This window comes from Poecilia reticulata, chromosome 2, assembly GCF_904066995.2.
Source record: "Poecilia reticulata chromosome 2, P_reticulata-male-v2, whole genome shotgun sequence".
NCBI lineage: Eukaryota > Metazoa > Chordata > Actinopteri > Cyprinodontiformes > Poeciliidae > Poecilia > Poecilia reticulata.
The window spans coordinates 33,109,623-33,125,413 of record NC_088831.1 but is presented as its reverse complement, the minus strand read 5'-3'; the positions used below and the strand labels follow the sequence as shown (position 1 = coordinate 33,125,413).

Genomic DNA, 15,791 nt, shown 5'->3' with positions numbered 1-15,791 from the left:
CCCATTTAAGGTAATTCCACTGCACATTATATTTTACTAAACACTTTTGTTACAAGGTGAAGTTGGTTAAATCCTTGGGATATGTTTTTATAAAGATAAAAAATGTAGGAGCGCTTTGACTGTGGGAAAATATCAGTAATGGTTATTTAGGACCTTAATTAGGGTTATTTATTAATTGGGTGTAAAATTTAAACGTGCACCATGAAATAGATTTGGCCCTTTTCTGTGTAATACAAACAAGATACACTAGAGGGCGATATTATACCTTCGGTTGATTCTTTCACAGCTCATTTCAAGTCAAAATTCTGCAGCCCCGAAATTACAACTACAAAACATATCTGTTGCTCAAGACGAAGCCTGGAATCTCACGTACCTCATCCTCCTATTTAAGCTAATTTGATTTCACAGATGTTCTTGAGCAGCAGCTAAGTGACCTCCCCCCATGAGGTTGCTCACACAAAGGTCTGATTGTGTTGCATTTATTTCTGGCACTTTCTTTGAATGTTATGTTTCCTCAGGCGGGTTTTAGATATCTGCATATTTCCAGAAATGGCTCAGAAACGCAGCTGTCTTATGGCCCCCCGCCTATACATTTAACCTCCTGCTGATGGCTGAACCAGAACGTTTTTTTTTTTATGGACTGATCACAGCTGGCTGCTGCTTACTTTGTGGAACGTCTCTGCAAAGATAAACTGTGAGACATCTCTGAAATTATGGGAAGAAAACAATGACATTGCTTACATAAACTGTGGGAGGTAACACTACTGCGCTCATTCAGACCAACGGTCATTTTGTCAATAAAATGACCGTTGGTCGTATCGCACTCATGACTCATTACACAACCTCATTTGCTTGACAGTGCATTTATGAGAGCTACACTGATTGTTATTGTATTAGTGTTGAGTCAGTGAACAGCTTGTGTCATGTGCCTTTCTGCTGTGACAGTGGTGAAAGGGTTGCTTATTTATAAGAGTAAGAAGTAGTTCACTTACAGTCACATAAATGTCCATTCACACATAAAAACGTGTGTGAACGGAGGGGGATTATATTTAATTCAATTTGTATGTCGTATAGAAATACATTTTACGCTTGCTTAAATTGTTTGCTGTAATTTACCCTAGGGAGGCTTGTTTTGGACAATTTCCAAATGTTTGTAAATAAAAACACCTGGAATAAATCTTTTGGGGGTTGTCTCTAACAACTTTGCACGTCTAGGGACTGATTTTATTTATTTATTTATTTTTGCCCATTCTTCTCATCAAAATAACTCAAGCTGAGATTGGATTGAGAGTATCCAAGAAGAATCTCAATCCAAGTATCCGAGTAACATTGAAGTCCGGCCACAGATTCTCAATTGGATTTCGGTCTGGACTTTGACTGGACCATTCTAGAACATGATTACATTTTGATCTAACACTGTTACACTGTGGCTTTTTGTTGATGTCGTTTACGGGCTTGGTTGTTGACCTGTTGGAAGGTCAACCTTGTTCTGTTTCAAATTGTTTGCAGACTCTTAAAGTTTTCATATCAGCATTATTGCGTATTTAGCTCCATCCATCTTCCTATCAGTTCTGCCCAGCATTCTTGTCCCTGATGGAAAAAAAAGGGCAAAAATGTAGAATTTCATTTGAAAAACAATTTTATTTATATCTCCCTGAGAAGTTATGACTGCCATATTTCAAAAACATTTACAGCAAATATATACCAGTTTCAATTAATTTATTCCTTCAGCAACTTTAAATTTCTTTGACCCATTTAAGTTGCAACAGTCCAACTATTTAACATATATATTCAACAGTTGAAGAAAATGTCTTTTAATGAGGTATGTTCTATTACCTTGTTGATTCAGGTTTAATGTTAAATAAAATCCATTGATTATACAGTATGTTTTAAAAGACCATAATCCAAGTCAATTAAATACATTTAACTGACAACCTTAATGGACTTTAAGCATTAGCTGTATATAATGCTCATCACACATCGAAGGAACTGCAGCCAGGAGAAGTCATATGGACGGAGAACATGTAATGATTTCATGAGGTCAGTCAGCTGTGCTTCCCGTCCTCACTGAGCTAAAGTCAGATGTGACACCCTCCTCTGTGGAATCAGTCCAGCAGTCTGAATGGAGCCACTGTCCCTGTGGAGAACTTCTGGATTATCTCCAGATCTCCCCATGCTGATGTCACCTTCCAGAGCATGAAGCCAGTCCCCACCCTGAACAACAGATCCGATTTCTTTGCGATGCTTGTGAGTGATCTTGAAAACAGAAAACGAAAGAGTGGCTGTCTCCAGAGTTCCACAGAAAACGCAGTCATCCCGGACGAAGAGTCACCGTCACTGCCTTGAATGGAGGTGTGTACATAAACTGAGGGTTTACTGCCCTAAACATTCCTATAAAGATACATGTTGCAATTAGAATAATTACTTTAACACTGATTAGTGTTTATAAAGCAATATTTAGTTTTGTACCAACACAACACAAAACATTTGTGCTCTGAAACCGATATGGTTAAATATGAAAACCCAACTTTGAAAAGTGTTTAAGTGTGCTTAATTTCACAATAAGTTTGTGATTAAATAAAATATGTTTGTATGGTTTGTCAGGGCTATTTCCCATGACATAGATATTTCTTGCAGTATCAGAATGTTATTGAAAAGTTCATTTATTTCAGTAACTTGAATCACTAACTGAATCACATTAAATAGAATAATTACACATATGATGTTTCATGCCTTAATCTCTGTTAATTATAATTTTGCATTTAAGTTAATGAAAACATGACATTTAATTTCTTAGATTAGAATATTCAATTAGAGCATTAAACCATTTTCACACAGAATTAAATTGAAATATTTTTGAGCTTATGTCAATATGTGTATTATTAGAACTTGTTGGGCACATGCAATAAAAACAAGTGGATGACTATACCTTTATTTTTTATATGTAGACCAAGTGAAACCAGATTTAACACACAATAAATGCTAATTTATTTCATCTTTAAATAACAGCTTGTGAAAAACGATCTGAGGGAGTTTAAAAAGTTGGATTGAATGGTTGACTTTGCATGAATCCTTTATCCCTAAGTACTTAGCGACAATGACCCAGTATCTTTTAGCAGGAGCTAATTCAGCTAAATACGGCTAAGGTTGGAGTACTTTCTATGAAAAGGGAAACAAGAAAAAAAAAAAAAGATTTTTTTTGGATTCAAAACTACTTCTGAAATTAGAAGTTCTAGTACTTGTGGTTTGTAGTCCATTTGGTACGTTTTATTGCTTCCTGTATGTAAAAAAAGAAGAAGAGAGAAATCAAATGATGTATTTTTTTTACACTATAAATCGCTTCCTTCCTAAGGGGGACCTGTGGCTCTAACGTTGTTTGCGTTTTCAGTGAACTCCAACTACCACAATGCAACACCGTAAACTATCGTCTCCTTAGTTACGGGTTTGGGAGCTACGCCCCAAGATGAAGTGAGAGGCTTGGCCCCGTGAAAGGGCTCCCAGAGAGCCCCCTCCTTCCTCCTTAACAAGCTGGTCAGCAGTGCAGGGATTAGGAAAGCCAGCTCCGCTCAGGAACTACAGACACACCGGGGATTGAAATAAGCGTGAATCATGCCCGTCGTCATCTGTGTCGGCTGGGAGCGGAGCCGAAATTGTGAAAGATACGGATAATACCAGGAGAAGGAGGAGAGGTGGAAAGAGTCACGCTCCCAGGTCTTCCTTGTGGAAAATGCCTCTTCCGGGACTCCGCTGCTGCCGCTCGGACCCGTCGCATTATGCCGCCCACCTCTCATGTGTTTTATTTTAAAGAAGAAGAAGAAGAAGAAACAGTGACCTGGATAAGCCGGATAAGAGCCGCATAAACAGGCAGAAAACGTAAGGGCGTGTGGGATACACTTCCAATAAATTGCGGGGGATTTTCATCGAGAGTTAACAAGAAGGAGAAAAGTTGTGGCCGCTTGCTGGTGTTTTATAAAAAAAAAAAAAAGGAGCAAACATGGGGAACGCAGGGAGCATTGACCAGCACACCGACCACCGACACAACATGCCCCTGAAACTGCCCATGCCAGAGCCGGGGGAGCTGGAGGAGAGGTTCGCACACGTTCTGGTAAGAGAAAAAAAGTTGTGTCCATGTGTCTCCCCTCTTTGTTCTCTCCACGCTTTAGTGTCCTGGGACCGGACAGCTGTGGACCTCTGTCTGTCCAGAACGCCTGAGAAAAATATGTTGGCCATTTGAGGCAAAAACCACATTTAGAACAAAAACAACTCTTTGCTAGGTTTAAAAGTGTATCTGTGTTTAGAAAAACTTTCTGTTTGACTTTTAAATGTTATCAAACATTTCACTGCTGAACTGTGAATATTTTAACTTTGCCTTTCAGTCAGTTAACCAGCCAAACATATTTTATTAATTTTTTAATACGACATAGCAATGCAAACTACAAATATCCATTTTATTTCCAAGAAGTCTTCATTTTCAATTTTTTTTAGAAAAACTTGACAACATCTTTGTCATAATTTAAAAGTTTAAGGTAAAAAAAAAACTGTTCAGTTTATGAATAGCAGCTACAGAAGTTTAAAAGAGCAATTTCCAGATGGACAAAGTCATCAATCTTTGGTTTATTGTGGACATTACTCTGTCCTCAAAGTGCAAAGTAAGACAAAGTTATACAAAGTTTGAGAAAAGTTCTGGATTCTCTAAAGAGATTTCAACTTGGAGATCTTAAGTACTTGAAGATGCTAAGAATACATTCAACTACTGTAGGACAGGATTTTACCCAACATATCTTTGCATACAAAATGTACCAGTACTTTGTCCAAGAAATCAGATTATAAAGTACTCTACAATGTATTCTTTGCACTCAATGTATTATAAAACGTACAGAGTTTAAATAATGTCACTATTGTGAAGTTAAAGTTCCATCCACATAATCCATTTCTTTACTTAATCTGATCTGAAAACAAAACCAAAACACTACAAAACCAAACACTGTTTGGAATATTGCAACATGTTTTAGGCTGTGCATTTCCAAACTCAAGATGTAGGACGCACCTGCACCGTCGACATGGAAAGTCATTGGCTTTATTGCCCCAGTTTTCTTTCAACTTTATGAGTCCAGACGCCGGCTCACTGCTAAAGTCTTAAGAGCCCAGCATGCCAGGTCTTTTGCAGAAACTCTTGTCGCATCATAAAGTTCCAGTTGATCTGTCAACAATTATGTTGCAAGGTTAGATGGACTTTGAAAACTCTTCCAGCTGCTGTGTATGCCCAAGACAAAAACAAGTCTTTGGATTGGCTGCATGTGCTCCCGATGCAGTTGGGATCAAAAGTATTATTTGCAGTCGTTTTACAAGGCGTAATTAGGTAAACTACTGATGTAGATAAGTAGTCTCTCTTTCTCTTTGTTTTTTTTTTTTCCAGCTTGCTGCTGAATAGACCTGCGCAGAGGAATAGAGTGAGGTTGAAATCTGAGAGCTGGGAAAAATGTGGGTCAGATGTGATTGTTGCCTGGCCTGGTGTTCTCATACATCAGCTGTTTAGAAGAAAGATTTAACTTTAGTAAGCATTTTTTAACTGCTTTTTACTTTTTTTTTGTTTCAGTTGCAAGGTAATGTGTATTTCTCTTGTTAATGTTGAATTTTGGACAGCATTGCACAGATGACTCATTTTGCAAAACCCCCCCCCCAAAAAAAACCCTCAGAAATGGAAGTGGGATAGTTGTTTGACAGACAGGCCTGTGGTTAGGGTGTGATTGCTGCTCATCGGATATGGATGAGTCTCTTTAATTGCCAGAGGCAGCTTCAGACTTTTTTTTTTTTGGTTTTTGGTGGGGAGGAAGTGTTTGAAAGCTTTGACGTCATGTTTCTTGAAGGATTATTTGTGCTCTTCGTTTTGAATGTCAACAACTCATCTTCCTCCTCTAATTAGTGGGTTTAAAATGATGAGGATCCATAAAGTTTACTTTAGATAATCCCTCGTTATGCGGCTTTCCAGAAACAAACCTACCTGTCTAAACTGAAGATTTCCTGGACTGACTGACAGTAAAGCCGATCCTCATATAGCATGTCGGGGAACTCTCTCTCTCTTTCTGCTGCCTCATCTCTTGGAGAGATGGAAGCCCTTCGGCATCAGAAGAATTTGGTGCCATTACCAGAGCATTTAGTGTGAGTTACCACCCTTTAAACTCTAATGTGTATCAGCTGTTGTCTGTGTCGGGCGGCTCTTTTGAGTGACTCTGTGTGACTCTGACCCAAAGAGCAGATGATAAGCATGATCCCTCTCTCAGGCTTCTTTGTTTCCTAAGAGGTTTTTAGTGCTGATGAGTCAAGATTTGTACTTGGCTCTTGTTCAGTGCCACTCATTAATCACTTCCTGTGTAACACCTCCCCCACTATTAATAATCTATCTGACTAATTTACTCTTACATGAGTCTTGTTGTACTCTAATCTTCGTACTTGGGACCTGTTGATCAAAGAGTAGTGCAGGACTGTTTACTCGCCAGCCGTAATGGGTCTGATCAACTGGCAAGCCCTTGCATCACAGCAGGGAGCTGCTGAGATTAAAGACCTCGGCTCTACGTGACCACATTTAAGCGGTCTGCTGAATTTCTCATTAGGCTACGCTGAATTTGAATTTCCACACTGTGTGATGTGGAAAGCCCTCAGCTCTAATATTAACTCTTCACATCTCTGACTTCTGTAGTCAGAAAGACGGTCACAGGGCTTTGAGGATGAGTTGAAGGTAAAAAGTCGATACCACTTAAGCTAATAGTTTCTAAGTATCACCACACCAACTAAAACTTTTAAAGCATTTTTTCAAGTTCAACAGAATATTTATCAGTTTGTGGTGTGTGTGTGTTTTTTTTTATGTTGGAAAAAAAGGATCAGAAATGTTCCTCTAAACATGGTTTTCATACCCCAAAGTTCAACATGGCTGCCACATGTTTAAAATTAGTGATGGGTGTCTCATTCATCAATTTCCCTCTATTATTCAAGGAGGGTGCCCCGCCCAAAGAAGATCACTGCATGTCGTAATGTTGTGTTCACACTTAATGCAATTAATCTTATCAGCCAAGCTAAACAATGACAGATTACGTCATGAGCTATTTCTGTCCTACATTGTTGCTCCTGTACTTTTAGTTCTTTTTTATGAAACACCAAACTTGACTAAGGCTAGTCAAGTGCACAGAGTCTTGTGCAGTTGCACAGAAAAACATGTCACAAAAACCAGCAGATCAGGCAAGGATATCTGCTAAATGAGCTGAATTTTGTTTTGATGGCAGCACATACTCTCCTGTGAGTAGCAGCAGGAGTATGCAAAATAACCAAAGTTCTTATCCCTGACACACAGAAACTTCATATTAGATAATATGGGCCGATTATTCACGTGGCCACAAAGAGTGCAAGACTTTGAAAAATAACAGGAAGGCTTAGACTACAACAAAATGACTATTTCATCCTCCTGATCTTTTCTCAAGCCAACAATGCATTTCTCTTTAACGGATTACAGTAATATGGGTGAAAGATACAACAGCATTTTCCTCTAAAGATTTGGTCATGTGGGATGTGTTCACAGACAAAAACTTCAGCAGGTTATTTGACATTTTCAAAATATTTAACAGAACATTCCAGAGGGAAAAAAATATGTGGCTTTTTTTTCTAGATCTTTTTTTAATCCATTTCTTCATTTAGGTGAGTCCGTCTGTCTCTTTATCTCATATTTTATCCGTTTCTGTCTCTTCTTCTTTTCATCTTTATTTACTTTATCTCTCTCGCCAACTATCATGCTTACGTTATTTCCTTACCAAGCTCAATGTTATACAGCCCGAGAGAGCATTTCTCCACCGACAGGCAAGTCAAGTCAAAACCTTTTATTCAGTGATGACTGGATGACTTCCAGTACATTTCTGCAATGCATTTGTATTGCAGAGCTTAAGCAGCAGGTCTAATACTGCCCAAGTTTTTTTTTTCCCATCAGTTATTTGCTTTAGTACGTTACACCTTCAAGGTAGTAAGCCTGACAGGCTGAACAGAGCTGTTTGCCAAGTTTTATTTCCATATATACACAAATGAAGTCACTTTTGACAATACCAGAGTCTGTTGCATCTTTTTATTGATGTTGAGTTTAACAATTTCACAATTTATTTAGAAGGCAATTTAAGGATTTACCAGCCTTCATGTGAATGCATTCCCAGATTATGTGGAGTTACAACTTCAAAGGACAACTACAAAGCTGCGGTAGGTTAACTTTTAACCCACCCTGTCCTGGATAAGACAATGTTTGAGTCTGCAGATTCCTCCAAATGAAAAGCTTCCCTTGAATCCAGTCTCGCAGATCCCTGGTGTTTTTGCCTGCTATTTGAAACAAACTAATTGTATTATAATTTCTCAGCCATGACGCAAGCTTTTGATTCACATGCGACCTTGGCCATGAAGTTAGTAGAAGGTTTAGCCCAAATAGTATCTTGTTTAAAGTACACAGTGGGCATTTTGCAGTTTGCATGGCTCCATTTAAAGCTTCATTTGCACTGAGAGATCTGGCGATTTATTGTGAGAGTTTAAGGTTGATTGTTTCAGGCATGCAAAACTATCAGCGGTTATTATGCTTCTTATGGTATATTGCAGAGAGATGGTGGAAGAAAAGTGTTGACGACAAACATAAAGACGGCATCTTCTTTGCAAAAAATAGTTGTTCCTTATGGGATTTACTGTAATTTTTCAGAATTGTCACGTTTTAAAATGCACCAAACAAAAGTCAAAAGAAAAGTAGGGCAGCAGCCCTAAAGCACAAACCTAAATGAGGACGTATTATTCCCTTTAACGCTCGGATGGGGCCTCGTGGGTAAATATCTGTGATTAAACTTGGAATTCTGCAACTCCTCTGGTTTCTATAGTATCTATCATGTATGCCTACGCAGTGTGCAGTGGTACATTTAGCTCACAAGATTAGGCAGAAGTTGATATTGGACTCTGAGTGTCACTGTAGCTTGTTTTCTCCTTGGTTATTAATGATGTCATAATCCTACAAGATTTCAAAGCCTTGAATAATTGTTAAAAACAAATAAGTCTGGTATTTTTCTCTTGACTTTGAAATATCTCAAAAGAAGGGTCCTCACGAGGCAGAACAATATCTGGAATGGGATTTCTGTGTTTCCCATTTCTGGAGTCCTGATATAAACCCCAGTTTATATCAAGACTCCAAAATGGAGCTCAAACAATTGGAAAGCTTGGAAAAATGTTTATTTCCCAACTTTATTTTCTAATCCATTGTTTAAGTTTTGTGTCCTTGCTTTCCTGTGGTTTCTTCCTTGTGTCTCTCCCTCCTTTCTTCCCTTCCTTGTCCTTGCCTTCTTTTTTGAGGAGTTTTTTTTACAACGTGTTGATCATTAATCTGTTCTCACAAGCATTTTTTTTATGTCTCTAGCCTGATCTGGCAAATGAATACAAGACACGATTAGAGTTTGAAACGCTGACTTTAAAATTTTAACAAAGCCAGAGTTCCTAATTATTCTGGAAAAAAACTCAAAAATTCTGCAATTTGGCCAAAGTATTTTCTAGTTCTGAGTAAGATGAGTAAAAAAAAACAACTTTATTTCCAACTTAATGTGTTTACCAATTAGCATATCCAGCCATCTGTCTCTCTGTTTATGGTTTGTCCACGTCTACAGCCTGCCTGTACAAAACAAACTACAAAACAAACTCGTGGTGAACTGCAGTTTATATTAGAACTCTAAAATGGAGCACACACTATTAAAATCTTATTCAAACATTTAACTGTGAACATGTTAAAGAGAGAATTAGGTGAGAAATATTTTAACGCTGTAGTGCTGTGAGATCTTATGCCAAATTAAACCTTTAATATCATGACTGTGTTGTTTTGTTTCTCACAGTCTGAATGTCAAAAATTTATGCTTGAGGAAAAACTAGCTCCGGGCCTGATGGCTGTTCTCTGGCCTCAGTTAACCACAAAGCTGACGTCAAATAAAGCTGCACCCACATCCATTATGCGATTGCACTTAGAAACTCCTTGAGCTGCTGTGATATCATTACTGCTATCAGTGATGTAAAGAGGTTACATGTTTAAGTGCCATATGGGGGACTACAGGCTTAGCTGCTGCAGTTGTTGTTCTTGCTGCTCCTCTCAATAGTCCAGATTACATCTAAGCTGCTTTGTTTGAAGGCGGCTGAAGTGCCAGGAGTTATTTGTGTTGTGGGGTTCTGCGTCTGAAATCTACTCTGGATTAATCACAAGAGTGGCCTTTCATGTTCGACTGAAGCCTCATTTGTCACTCTGACGGGTGTAGAATGAGTGGGCTGGTTACCTGGGCTCTGCTTCAACCTCCACCATCCCCGGCTGAATTAAGTTTTCATAGAACTGATATTAAACCAGTTTTAAATTTCACGCTAGATGCGCTTATAAAGTTGCACCAACAGATGCTATGTTGTGACTTTCCAAATGAATAGTGATGTCTAAGATTAATTTGCATTTGGACAAAAACAAGAAACCAAATGAGAAGCAAAAATATTTCACCAAGTCAATAAAGAGAACTGATAAAAAAAATGTCTTAAAGTAAATAGATCTTTTATTTGAGATCCACAATGTTGCCCTGAATAATATAGAAAAATCCAACCTTAACTTGGATATATTTACGCTGTCGGGAGAATAAAATTTCATGTTAAAATGTAATAAAACTATTACGACTGGCATTGTCATTGGTGCCCACATAATTTTGCTAGTAGTAGGCAGGAGTAGAACCCATGTTTGTCTTACCACCACACACCGCGAGACAAACAATAAGAGTGCTTGAAAAAAAAAAAAAGGTCTCAATTTCTCACCGCTGCAAAGAGTGGCTTCTAGAGGTCACCAAGTCTCCATAACAACCATTAGACGCCACATACATGCCAAGAGATTGTTTTTCCGCGATGAGAGTAGAAAAAAATGTCCTTTCTGTCCTACGAACCTAAACATGCAGAGTTAGCTCAGCTCTTCAGCTCAAGCAGTGATAATTTGTAAGATGAGAATAAAATTTTTTTTCTGCATAATGCAGTCTCAATTAAGGAGGAATAAAAGAGGTGTAAGCACCTCTTTTACACAGCTGTTAAGTATGGAGGTGGATTGGTGATGCTGTGGGCCTGTTTCTCTTCCTAAAGCCAGGGAAACTTTAAGTGCATTTCATCATGCAGAATTTATATAGGAAAATGGCGTTCTCTGTCAACAAGATGAGAAGTAGTTTGTCACTGGATCTTTCAGGATGATAATCATTCAAAACACTTTGCCAAGGTTACACAGAAATGGATTAGCAAACACCATATCAAACATCCTCCCAAGTTTTCACACCTAAGTACTATAGAAAAATTTTGGAGCAAGCTGTAAAGAAGAGGGTGTAGGAAAAAACCAAGGATTTGGGATGATCTAAAGGAATTGAGCAAAGAGGAATGGTCAAAGGTCCTTTCTGTATGCTTTATGGAACATGTTGATCTTAACATGTTCCATGTTAACGGAGGAAGTGCTTTTTTTTATTGGTGAGGGGAAAAATTGACAGCATAACTGGTTAATTTTTTTACACTGAATGAGTGTACAGGCGTGTTAAATGTTGCGTGTGGATTAAGGATTCATTTATGTTTCCTTTTTATCCGTGTTCATATTGTGGTTGCCGTTAATTGTGGCCTACAGTGTGCTCGTCTTGCTACCCGTTCACAGAATCCAGGAAGTGAATAAGTTAACCTCCTTTATTTATTTTTTTTCCATGTCGACTCTTCTTCATTAAAAAGCAGAACAATGGTTGTTGTCTGAGGCGCAGAGGGTGAGTGGTGGCTGAAATCCCGTGCGTCAGCTCCACAGAACAGAGGTGCTCTTTATTCCCTGGGGTACCCGAGACGGAGCCTGGCACTGGACCCAGACCCGCAGCCTTTGAAAGACCACCACTCGCACCCTTGTGTGCATGTGCGTACGTGTGGGTGGATTTCTGCTGTGTTGGACCAGCCGGACGCTCACCCTCCAATTAGCCACAACTGAGCTGAGCATGAAATGCTTGGGGAGCTGTGAGATTGGACTCATGTTCTGAAAGTTGGAGTGGGTGTGAGATTCAGCTGCCTTCAGAGACAGATTACTGATTTGAAACCCAATACTTGGAGTCAAATGGTGTGTTCTGATTGGCCTGAGGGTCCGCTTTAATCAGGCACAGCTGAGCTGAAATGAGTCTTATTACTTTCAGTTCACTTTTGACATCTTTCTGGGTTTTCTGGGTTTTATTTTTGTTCTTGCCTGTGTGGATTGGAGACGCACACTATAGCTTTCGGTTTGATGATATGTAGTCATGAGTTTATCTAACTTCATTTGGCTGCTGATGAACCAGTTCCCAGAACACTCGTTAGACAACAATAAAGAAACTATGAGCAGAAATGTCCTTGCAAATTTTACATCAGTTCCACTCACACTCATTGTGTTTTGACTTTGCCATTTTTGTCTCAGCTTCAGTGTGTTTTTTTTTTTTTCTCCCTGCAGGTGTAGTTTTACATAGCCTTCAAAAGACCAGTCTAGTTCTTTTATTCGGTGTCAGTCCATTGGCAGCGTTATCCAACTGGACTGGTCCAAGTTGACACAAAAGAGTAACGGAGACCCAACTCAGGGGAGAAGTGCATTATGGTCAGGATTTGTTCAGGGTCCAAAGTGCCTGCTGTTCCATAAAGCCAAGCCATACAACAGAACAGTTTCTATACAATCTTGAGATGTATGGAAGTTTGAAATGTGTAGGAATCCTGACAGAGGTTTTAAAAATGTAATCTAAAAAGAGGTTTGGCAAGATCTTTAAACGTCCGTGTCATTGTGACAAATAAGTAGGTTATGGCATCAGGCCTGGTGTTATCTGAGGACCAAGGTTGTTCTCTTGCATGCTTTACAGACCTTGGCTTGTTTAGTTTGTTTGCAGTTTGATTTTAGTCAGTTGGAGAATCATGAAAATGTTTAAACTTGCTGGGATAGTCATTATTGGTTATAAAAATCTCATTTGAATGTAAAGACTTCAGGAAACTAGTAGAGTTATCATCTACAGTTCAGAATGGGAGGTCCTGCTGCTTTTACATGCTCCTCAATGCAATTGTCTTCTGTTTTGAATAAAATGCCCCCACTTTTCTCCGAACTGTTGAAGTTTTAAGATGTGATCATTTCAAATGTGGGAGATATAGAGTGGTGAATGATGAACGTTTCCCTTGATCAGCAATGACCACAGAGCCCAAATGCAAACAAATCAGATTTTTGTTTGCTAAACACTCAAAACCCACTCATTTTCTTTGTTAAACACATTAAGAAACAGCAGGTTTATCAATGCACTTTGTTTTGGGGTCAGTCAGAATCAGATAAAGGTTAGGGACATGTGCTTTGGTGCGGGAATGGGGATAATCTTGTAATCTCATTATTTCCTGTAGAAATCAAAACTACTCCCTCTACCAGAACAATGGTTGTTGTCCGAGGCGCAGAGGGTGAGCGGTGGCTGAAATCCCGTGCGTCAGCTCCACAGAACAGTGCTGCTGCACTTTTATTTTTCTTCTTTTAGAGACACACTGATTAAAGTCGTGGCCGATTTTTATTTTTTTTTATTTATTTATTTTTAATCTCTAGGTTTTTGTAGAGATTTGACTGTTTTCAGCCTTCATGCTTTAAGCTGTCATTATTTGTATTGGAAGCAAAGGAGAAACCACACCATGCATGTTTGAGGAGCAGCTGCAAAACAAAGTTTATTTAACATATTAAGATAAAGACAAAATGATTAGTTTATTTCGTTGATTGTATTTTAGCAATTAGCTCAGGTAGAGTGGTTAGTCACTAACTGTAAACAGCAACTTGTGAATGTCACTAGAGAAGATTGATTATTTTGAATAAGGTGCTAGATCCACTGGAGACTTTTTTCATTTATAACAAGGCATGTTCCCCTGTTCTAAGTGGAAACAGTGTTTATTTTTTATTTTTTATAAATATTACGGAATTATTGACATAAAAATGGCTAACTCCTTGCTGAAAAGTTACTTGTATAATCCAAAACCTAATCTGAAAATAATTTTAAGAATAGTTTTTTTTGTTGCAATTTACCTCTTAGGTTAAAATGTTTTTTTTTCTTCAGTTAGTCAAAAAATACTTATTTAATATCAGTTGTTCATGGCATAAGTTTGGAAAATTGCAGAAACTGACAAAGATGTGTTCTGAATAGTTCTTTGGCATAATGTATGCTATGTTTTTCTTTGTTTTTTTTTTTTTTTGAAGATTGTGTTTTCAGTTAGATAAATTATAGTTTAACCACAGTTATTAATTTACCCTTAAAAATTGTAACTAAATATTCACTCCTAGTTTATACAAATAAAACCGTAGAAGTTATAATCAAAGTAAAAAAAAAAAAGGAAAGTAAAGTGGTTGTGTCCCCAAATATTCTGGCAGAAATGTCAGTAAACACTGTTGACGTGAGGTTTGTAGGTTTAATAAAACAAAACATGAACTGAAATGCCAATTCTGACCAAAGTCAGTGAAGTGTTATGTTTCTAAATGTGAAAGGTCATTTAGGTTTGATTTTAAACTTTAAAACCTACTGGTACATAGAGAAATGACACTGATGGGAAGATTTGAAAAAATGTTTACCACAGTTTAAGCTTGTCAGAAGAACATGATCTTTCTCTAGGAATATGGTCCAAACATACTGTATGTAGTCTGGATTTATGTACAGACTGTTACACTCTTCTTTTTTTCCTTTTTTTTCAAGTTTTGTTTTTAAAGTTTTTCTGATTCATCAGTTGTGGATCTGGAATCCAGCTTGGACTCCACCTCAGTCCAGACTCTTTCGCAACCTCACAACATCTGGTCTGCTCCTCTGTGACTCCATGTATCTCTTGTTTTATTTGGACAGCGCCCCGCAGCTCCAAACCATCCCCGTAACGCTCTTCCGGTGTTTGGATGACATAAACCAGTCGTGCTGTTTTATTTGGCCAAAGTTGTTGTTGTCCACAGCATATGCATTTCACCCAACTTATGTGATATTATTTTCAGTTAGCTAGCACACAACTGAATAATGAAGGTTTTATAAATGTAATATCCTAAGGAGCATTGGGGAAAAAGCTGTTGGATCAGTTTGGCTCTGAGTTGAAGCGTACGCAGAGGAAGCAAAATGTGATTCCACCCATTTGCAGCTGCTTAATTTAGTGTTCCTGATCCTTCTCTGATATTTTCTTGGATTTCTTGATTTTGTTGACCTTAAATGTAGTTATTTAATTAATTCAGTTTAAAAAACTAAACTCATAATAAAGTACCATTAAATACAGTGAGATGTATTCCAAGTGATTATTCCTGTGAATTACAGATTACAGCTAATGAAAGACTAACATTCTGTCTTTCAGAAAACTTAATTTCACAGTACCACTAAAAATGTTATGGTCTACAAACTACAGCCTTGAGAGGATTATAAAATGGTCTACTTAGTGGTGTTACAAGCTGATCACCTCCATGTCATGCTGCATTGATGCAGTAATTCAAGTCAAAGGAGCCCTGACCAAATTTAAAGTCTATAGACTGCTCAGTGAATGGACAGATTTCACATTATGCTGACATAACTTTTTATTTCTTATTAAATATTTTTTTCTGAGAAGCTATGTTTCTCCAATCTAAAGCTGTCCTTTAGAGTAGTTTCTTGTAAATGACTGTGACAGACTGAACATGCATGAGATTATAACTCATCACACTGAGCTAAATGGATAGAAGACCGTTAGAATGAGGGGGCAAAACGGGTCCATCTGATCTGCCCATTTGCTCTCAAAAC

The 15,791-nt window shown here is 38.1% G+C and overlaps 1 protein-coding gene across 10 annotated transcripts in view; it reads left to right on the top strand.

Annotated features, from left to right (window-relative positions):
* The first annotated feature begins 3,381 nt into the window (after positions 1-3,381).
* Positions 3,382-15,791, top strand: part of fmnl2a (formin-like 2a) — a 59,243-nt gene continuing 46,833 nt past the window's right edge. For 2 of the 10 annotated variants that reach the window (XM_081604017.1, XM_081604026.1), the window contains exon 1: positions 3,382-4,105. In XM_081604017.1, coding sequence (XP_081460143.1) covers positions 3,995-4,105 — 111 coding nt within the window. In that variant the 5' untranslated portion in view covers positions 3,382-3,994. The remainder of the gene's footprint in view (positions 4,106-15,791) is intronic. The other 8 variants (XM_081604022.1, XM_081604014.1, XM_081604034.1 and 5 more) reach the window with 6 other exon arrangements.